This window comes from Aulostomus chinensis, chromosome 5, assembly GCF_037954235.1.
Source record: "Aulostomus chinensis isolate RoL2024-O1b breed Wild chromosome 5, RoL_Achi_v1.0, whole genome shotgun sequence".
In the NCBI taxonomy this organism is placed as follows: domain Eukaryota; kingdom Metazoa; phylum Chordata; class Actinopteri; order Syngnathiformes; family Aulostomidae; genus Aulostomus; species Aulostomus chinensis.
In genome coordinates, this window is record NC_141324.1 from 24,823,275 (window position 1) to 24,832,334 (window position 9,060).

General features: G+C 44.6%; 1 protein-coding gene across 1 annotated transcript; it reads left to right on the forward strand.

Moving 5' to 3' along the window:
- The first annotated feature begins 341 nt into the window (after positions 1–341).
- On the forward strand, positions 342–9,058 carry plxdc2a (plexin domain containing 2a). Its single transcript, XM_086204130.1, has 15 exons — positions 342–355; positions 440–582; positions 2,475–2,683; positions 3,091–3,234; positions 3,683–3,752; positions 4,175–4,297; positions 4,387–4,505; positions 4,582–4,681; positions 4,810–4,905; positions 5,202–5,283; positions 5,703–5,763; positions 5,836–6,052; positions 7,254–7,289; positions 7,436–7,593; positions 8,328–9,058. The coding sequence occupies exons 2-15, from the start codon at positions 495–497 to the stop codon at positions 8,541–8,543; spliced, it is 1,719 nt and encodes a 572-aa protein (XP_086060256.1). The 5' UTR covers positions 342–355; positions 440–494; the 3' UTR covers positions 8,544–9,058.
- Positions 9,059–9,060: the final 2 nt, after the last annotated feature.

Below are 9,060 nucleotides of genomic sequence, written 5' to 3' on the forward strand. Positions count from 1 at the left end.
TCTGAGCACAGGTTGAGGAACTGTGAACAGAAGCTTGAAGTAAATATTGCAAGTTTGTGGAATTATTTTCACCTAAAATTCGACATATCGAAAGTCATGATCTCATCGAATGAAGACATGGCAAGCATAGCTGCATTTGCACTAAACGGCGGAACGATATGAGCTACATGAATTTATAAAGGATAATTCGGATGCAAATTAACATTTGCACCAGTTTTAACGCAAATGTTCCGTTTATGTGCGAAAACGGTGAGCATTCCGACGGCACCTGAAGGCAGCGTGACACGGGCTCTCATCATTGACTGAGCTTCATTCGCTGGAAGAAACTGGCGCACATTTGGTCTGCGGTCAGTTTGTAAGTCTGACACGAACATCAACTTGTCGAGAAACTGAGACACTTTCCTCCTTGGCTGTCTGGGACGGGTTTTTTTCTCTTCAGTAACCGGAGAACCAGACTACTTTGGCCCGTTCATGACTTTAACGGAGAAGACACAATGAGGAGGACACTTCAGGCCCTGACTGGACTGATAGTTGCGTTCCACTTACAAATAAACTTCATGAAGCTCAAATCTGCCGTTTATGGTAAGTTGCTGAAATCTTTAATTCTGTGTTATAATCAGTAGAGTTCTCCAAACAGGGTAATATTGTACGCTGTGCTAGCGATAAATCTAATTCCGTAGCCTGTTAATATCTTTATTCTGTACATGCACATACATATTAGTCCAAGCAGCGAATCAGTTTATAAGATGTAGATTATTATCCGTTCAGGCTTCCGAGCCGTGGAAAAGTTATTTTCACAAGCGTGCAAACTAAAAATCTAAAGATAACCGAAAGAATCCTACCTCAACTTTGCTATTCAGGCCTTTTACTTATTTTAGGCTGCTTTTTTTAATGGTATCCTCGACGTCAATTGATCGATTTGTTATGGTCGATGACATTTTGTCAAAAAAAGTACATGTGTATACATATGTATGACATCATTGCAGTTATTTGATTAAAACTGCTGACAATCTTTATTCCGTCCAGATGTAATGTTTCTGCTTCTTGTATAAAAGAAAATATTTGCTCTGTGTGCATTATAATATCGGCACGTCATCGGTTTCAGAGGTATTGATTTTTTTTTAATGTTTTTCTTAAAAAATCCGTTTCAGTCCAGTGGTTGATTTTTATACGAACCGCGTTTTTCTCTTAGACACAGTCGTAAATGTACCATTTGGACTTTTGAAATGAGAGAGGAAATAAAGTTGAAATTCCTTTTTTGTTTCAAGTTTTCAGCATTTATCAAATGTGAATATCAAACTTGGTTTTAAAGCAATAATTTTGGCATTGGTAAAATATCAGCTGTCGGCCGATACAGTCGATGGCAAACAAAAAAAACAAAAAAACAAAAACTCCGATCATGGAAGTGTAAAACTGTGTTTGAAACCTTTGATTCGGCTGCAACATCTTTAGATTCATCTTTACTTTTGTTGCTCTGCAAACTCACGCTTTCACAGTTAAAACATGCACATTAACACACACACACACACATACATAAATAAATATATAAAAACAATCACCTGTTGCTGTGTTGATGTGGCTGCATCATGGCTTTGGCCAGAGTGGTGGAGGGTTTTTCAGGTCACCATGTGAGAGAAATCAACAACACCCGCAGCTGCGCTCTCTCTCTCGCTCTCACTCACTCACTCACTCACTCTCTCACACACACACACACACACACACACACACACACACGTCTGCTGGTGTGAAGAATGTGAAGCCTGCTTTCACCCTCTGCTGCGAAGAGAAACGTTAGTCACCCGAGGGGCAGAGTGACCACGCATGTTTGCCACATGGTGCAGGCTGAAGATGTGTTTGTGTCCTGTCTGGTGTGAGCGGACCGCTCCCGAGACAAACACACACCAACTCTCCAAACTCTTTATGGTATCAGTTTATTCAGGCTGTTTATTGATGCTGCAGATGTTCAGAGACGCAGCTGCAAAGCCAAAGCCAGACTTCAACCGGACCTGGCCTGTCTGAAAGTGTTGGGATCTGTGCTAGACTTTGAAATTTAGTGGCTTCGGACATTTTTAATCTCCGAGGCACAACTGCTTCTCTGCCACTTCAGAAAATTGTCTGAAAATTGAAGAGGAACCCACTGAACAGTTTCCCACAGTATTGCCTTGAAATCGTTGCTTTGTGTCGGTGTGTGGCGGTGCAGCGATGGTGACGCGTCCGCAGGCGGTTTCAAGGTTCATTGAATTCAACAATTTCACACTATATTTGGATTTTTTTTTTCAAAAACTAAAAATAACCCTAGCCTATATGCCTAGCCTATATGTTTGATTGATTTACATCATTGTCGATCTTGGAAAAAAAAAGAATGGAAAAACAAGCGGCTCTCGCACTGTCGAGCGCTCGGGCCCTAAAACGAACCTCGTCCATCATTCAAGACAAAAACAGTCTCACTCTCCGGCCTCTCTTCTGATCGGCAGGGATCAACCTCACCGCCACGCAGGCTCGACCGTATGACCTCAAGGAGAACCACACGCACAGGGGGAGGCGGTGGGCTTCCCAGCCGATGTCCGAGGCCCCTAACTGGGCTGCGGATACCAGGGGCCACTACAGAGACCAACACCTGCCGGACGAGTCAGACCCAGACCTGCTGATGGAGGAGGGACACGACAACTCCACACAGATTGTGGTGAGAGTTCTCAGGGTTCATGCTTTCAATGTAAATTTCCTGGTCGTTGAAGCTCATGCGGGTGTTTTTTGATGAAACGGCTGCTTTAGTCCAGTAGATTTTAAGAAACTTTACTTGTTTCAGTTTTATATTATTTACAGCTTGAATGGAAGTTATGAAGCAGCAGTTGCGATTAAGGAGAAAGAGGGACATTAATTGGTTCAGTTCAAAGTCAATGACATGAAATGCGGGGTTCAGAGTTCTGCATTTAGCGTGCAATTTGTTCACTTTTATTCAAACAGGGTATATCTCATGCCCCCCCCCCCCCCGCGACCCTTAATGTGTAGGAATAAGCGGAAGATGACGATGACGATGGATGGTATATCTCATGGTGTTTGAAGTACTTTAATCTCCATATTTGTGGCCAGAACATCGACCACGCCTACTATACGTCCAAAATCTACGGTCCTGGAGACGCAGCCAGTAGAGAGCTGTGGGTGAACGTCGGTGAGAGGAGGACGGATGACTGGAGGACTCACGGCTTCCTCACCAGCACCCACAGACAAGCGGAGGTACGCGGATGACGTCATTGACGTTGGTTGTGGGAATGAAATAGCGTAGTGGAAAAAGTTTGACTGGGACTGCTGACGATGGCGTGGAGTGGACTGAGTAGCGCCGTGAAGAGGGAAGGAAGTACACGAGGCGGTTTATTTGCGATGAATGCCAGTTTAGGAGGTTTAGATGAGTCTCTGATGCTCGTGAAGAACGGATGTGGAGGTGTGGAGGATGAGGACGAGGGAAGAATGACAGAGTCCTGACTGAACCATCTTCGAATAGTGGTCTGATACGCTGGTGCCAGACGAGGGAATTGAAGTGGTTTTGACAGTGTGGGAGCAGAGAATATTATTATTATTGTTATTATTATTATTATTATTATTATTATTATTATTATTATTATTATTATTATTATTATCACGTTTGACACACTGAAGTGCGTTTTTTTTTTGTCTTTGTTTCCAGCGAGTGAGCCTTTCCTTTGACTTTCCTTTCTATGGTCACATGCTGAAGGAGGTTACTGTGGCGACCGGAGGTGTGTCTCCTTACATTCTTCTTAAAAAAAAAAAAAAAAAAAAGTGGTGAAATCAAAAAATATAAATCCTAATGATGTCAGTGTACAAAGTTCAGTGAGGGTTCTATTTGTGGTCTGGCAGTTGTACGGGTGGAGTGACGCGCGGGTCGAAGTCTTGACAGGGTGATTTTCACCTCTCTTGGTTTTACTGCTTTTTGAATTTTGAATTTGAAAAGTAAGATTTACCGATGTTGGACCGACAAAACATTTGACACAGTCAGTATTTTCCTGCGACTATTTCGTTGCCAGGAAGGGGCGAAATGAATTCTTAATAAATCCCTTCAGATACTTTTGGTGATGCGGTATTGGATGATGAAGCTCGTCAGTTGTCGCCCCCGGAAGCGACGGATAGCGACTCAAACGTGTTTGTTTTTCACCTCCAGGTTTCATTTACACCGGAGACATAATTCACCGAATGCTCACCGCCACTCAGTACATCGCTCCTCTCATGGCTAATTTTGACCCGAGCCTTTGCAAAAAATCTGCTGTCTTTTACTTTGACAACGGTAAGAAAATGTCGAAGCTTTATTACCTGCGGTTCTTTTCTTAACTCTAAAAAAAAAAAAGTCCATTAAACCAGAGCCTTGGCTGTCAGGTACAGCTCTGGTGGTGCAGTGGACGCACATTCACCTCCAGGACAACGTCAGCTTGGGGAATTTCACCTTCCAAGCTGCTCTGCACAGCGACGGACGCATCGTCTTCGCCTACAAGGAGGTGACACTCCCGCTCTCTTTCCTTGTCTTCTTTGAAAGTGGAATGTGTTACAAATGCCGTTCTCCCCCTCTGATAGATTCCAGTTGACATCAGCAACATCAGCAGTGAGAATCATCCTGTCAAAGTGGGCTTGTCAGACGCTTTCGTGGTGCTTAACAAAATAGAGCAGATCCCCAGTGAGTGGCGCGCCAGAACCCCGTTAAAGCCTGCTAAATCACCCCCCCCCCCCACACACACACACACTCAAATTTATTTTAAAAAAAAGTAGTGATGAACAGCATTGCATTCTTTCTTTATTCTGAAGATGTTCGGAGGAGAACCATCTATGAGTACCACAGAGTCGACATCCTCAAGTCTAAAATCTCCAACTCCACAGCCGTGGAGATGTTACCACTTCCAAGTAAGCGATTCCAGAATCTTCTTCCACACTCCGTCCATTCTCAACAACACCCAGTATCTAAGAAGACACTTTCTCCTCTCTATTCTTGCATGTAGGCAGAGAAATAACATCAGTAGCTTCTGCAGGTTGACTTGATCCTGCAGGATGAAAAGTGGATTCCAGTGTTCCTGACTGAAGCCATCACCTCCTCCTCTTCCTCTTCCTCTTCCTCTTCCTCTTCCTCCTCCTCCTCCTCCTCCTCCTCTTCCTCCTCCTCCTCCTCCTCCTCACTCTTCATTGTATGTCTGTATTCCCAGCGTGTCTCCAGTTCTCCAGCTGTGGTCCATGTGTCACTTCCCAGATCGGCTTTAACTGCAGCTGGTGCAGTCGCCTGCAAAGGTAAAGTGGAAAAACACGAAGCTGCGTGATCGTGTGTGTGTGTGTGTGTGTGTGTGTATGTGTGTGTGTGTGAGAGAGAGAGAGAGAGAGAGAGAGAGAGAGAGTGCACCACTTTGCCATTTGGCTTCCTAAAATTAAAAGAGTGTAAAAAGAACTTTCTCACCCGCTTTGAGTTGAAGTACCGTTGCATGATTTCAATTGAGGGTTTGAAATTCTTTTGATGTGTAAGGTGACTGAAGTGTTTCATTTGCTTGAAACACCACAAAGCGCACTTTTGTAATCAATGAAAAGTTTGTTTGTCATCATTTACCTCGTGTCATATGTCCATGGAACAAATCTGACTTGTTGAAGAATGGCTTAAAGGCGGTAGGAGGTCATTCATTTTCTCCTCAGTGATATTTGTCCACATCCTCTTTCAGATGCTCCAGCGGCTTCGACCGTAACCGTCAGGACTGGGTCGACCACGGCTGCCTGGAGGAGGTTTGCATCATCTTACATCGCAGCTTTACCTCAGAGAGAAGAAAGCATCACTTCTCACTTTGTGCTCTCCAGAGGCGAGACCCCCGGTGTTCCAGAGACGCCAGCGTCACCAACACCACAGCTCCCAACCTCACACGAACGACCACGCCGGTTACAGAGACCGCCCGACACCAGACCAGCGTGACCTCCGTCCCCCTCAGCGGGACGTCTGCTGACGCCTCGACAAGCAGCGGCACCAGCAGAAAGATGATGTCCACGCCGCAGCCTCCAACCAGCCAGCCCCTAGAAGGTCAGCTGATCTACATCTCACGGTGGAGCTCAAACATTTTAGTCCTGATCAGAAAGAGGAATATTTGCAGATCTTTTGTTTTTGTATTCAAACTCAGTTCAGCAATTTTAAATACATTTTTGTTTTGTTTATTTCTCAACCTGATCCAGAGACAAACTTTTCAGGATTATCAAATCTGGATTAGCGGTGCTCTAAATGGACGTTGTTAGGTTTTTAAAACAGCAGCAGCAGGTGAGGACTCACTAATGAAAAAAAAAACCCATCAAGTTCCGTTTGATATTCTTTTAAAATGAACCACAAAAAAATAAATAAAAGCAAAGAAATATGGCCGATTCACAAATACGTTGTGGCAACTTTGAACGGGATTTAAAATAGTTCAGTTAAAAAGACAAAATATCAAAGAATGTTAGTTATGAACTAAATTGAGATCAAGATGTCTTTTCCAGGAAGGCCCTGAGAAGAAGAAACCAACATTCATAATCAGCAACAGTGAAGGAAAGGTTGCGTCTTGAAATGCTTATCGTGACGTAACGAGAAGTTTCTCCACTTCTCTGATTACTTCTCGACGTTCTGCGTTCTTGAGGGAACACTTTTGTCATCGTTTGCAGTTTTTGGAAAGTACGTCATTAAGTGGTGGAACTGCTAGCAGGGTGACAGAACGAACCCCCTCGCGGACGCGTGAGTACGGCTTCGTAGTTGAGGCGTCGTTTGCAGCTCGGGCTGTGCAGACGTCATTACCGTCTCATGAATAAATGCTTGTTGTCGCTGCGTCGCGTCCACGCCCGGTGTGTTCTGTAACCGCGAACAGAGCGAGGGTCAAGTGGTCAGCTATTTCCCAGCCCCCTGTTAGCTCATAGCTGAGTGTATACAGCGCCATGTTAAATACTACATAGTGTCCTCAGCTACTGAACGTATGCGCTTCAGTCCTGAGGGAGGGTTGTTGTTCCTGGCTCTGGTGGCTGTTGTTTGGAGGACGACGGTGAACTCCCCGAGACAAGGAAACGACGCGTTTATCGTAGAAATAGAAGAGAAAAAAAAAAACTAAGAGTCATAATAACCCATAATGTTCTTTGTTCACGTATGAATTAAGTTGAAAACGTCGGCATTTCGACTGTACTGATCACCCTCGTGAAAAATCCTGAAAGCAGTCGGCTGTGTGTGTGTGTGTGTGTGTGTGTGTGTGTGTGTGTTTTCCCTCCAGATGACACAAAGATCTCTTTCCACATCAATGAAACATGTAAGTCCGCGTTCCTCCTGCGCTTCACATCTGTAAAGCTCACAGATGTGGTTTACATGTGTCTGTTTATGATGAACTCTTAGTCTACATCACTTTCACGGTCTTTGTGTGAAACCAGAGTGTAACAGAGTATCGCATCCGTGCAGCAGGGGGCCGGGACGACTCCGGAGACGGGGATCAGCGGCTACAGGTTGGTCTCCTGGCTGGCGTCGTCATGGTGATGGTCATCGTGGCCGCAGCCGTGCTTCTGTCGGTCTACATGTACAACCACCCCACCTCCAGCATCAGCCTCTACTTCATGGAGGTCAGTGAAAACCCCGCGACCAAACGCAAGCGTTTCAATTCTACGACCCAAAGATTAAAGCAAACCCTTTCATCTTTGAGATCTCCTGGTTTTTTTAGTCATGTAGATTCACTTGGAAGAATTCATCACTCTGAGTAGTGAGAGACAAATGCTGGGGGAAGACTTTTAAATTTGGTGCAGCTCCTTCCAATTGATACCTTGTAAATTTAAGTGATTCCACTTTACCCTTTTATCTTGCACAACACAGCGGTGGTTTGAAGGAATGCGCACAGACATGATCCCCCGACTGTGCCCCTTCCCTCGGCTTTAAGGAGCGTCGTCGTCACAGTTTGTAACTCGCTGGTCAGCACAGTTGATCACCCAGCAGGTTAAAGGCCACAAATATTCCTTCAATTTTGGCAGAGACAAAAACCAGAACAAAATGAGAGGGGACATGAGGCTTTGCTCCACCAGGTCCACGTACTCACGTGTCCAATTAAGTGTTCATGGCGCTGTTTTGTTCAAGTTGACTTTATCAACCTAACAAGGTCAGATGTTGTTGCTGCCCCTGATCCCAAATCAGTTACTGTGAATAACTTTTCCAAAATGAATGACTCAATGATTTTGTGACCTTCATTCACACCTAATCATTTCATGATTAATTATTTTTTTTCTCCTGAAAATGAAATCCAATTTTCCTCGAAACCAAATAGCAAACCACTTGACCATTAAGTCCCTGTTCCTTCGTCCCACAGCGGCGTCCGACCCGCTGGCCAATCATGAAGTTCCGTCGGGGCTCCGGTAACCCTTCGTACGCCGAGGTGGAAGCTCCCGGTCACGACAAAGAAGCCTCGTTAGTCATCGACCCCAAACAGGCTTTTGTCATGTCAGTCAGACGAGAGAGTGACCAGAAAGAAGGGTTCATCGTTCCCGATCAGAGGGAACGCTTCCTCCTCTCAGAGAGCTCCTGACCAACACTACATCTCCCAGAAGGCTTTGGGACAGAGCTGGTTCTCTATGCCAGGAAACATTTACTTTCCACTCAGCTGCTGTGCAAGTTCACTGAATTTGAGCATTCAGAGTAAAACGTCAAACCTCTGTGAGGAAAATTATGCAACAGCGTGGCTTCCCATTTGCTCAGTAAGCCACAGAACGTGTTTAATTTAATGTCAGAAAAGAAAAACAAAGGAAAAAAAGATGTTGTTTTAACTCAGCCCAGGACATTTGCTGATGTTTACCGCTGCGTCACATCTTGAGACGGTTTCTCTCAAAGATGGCTGTTATGTGTCGTTCCCACACCTTCTTCACAAGAAGGAATGTCATATTCGGGTGTCATTTCCTCATCTCAAAAATACAGACTAAATTCCTCACCATTACACCCACCTTCATCTGAGGGGCAAACAGGGCGCTCAGACTGTTTTCTGTTCATCTCACTGCATAACATATTTTCACCGTGGAGCAAACATTTCCAATTGTTTTCTTTATTTT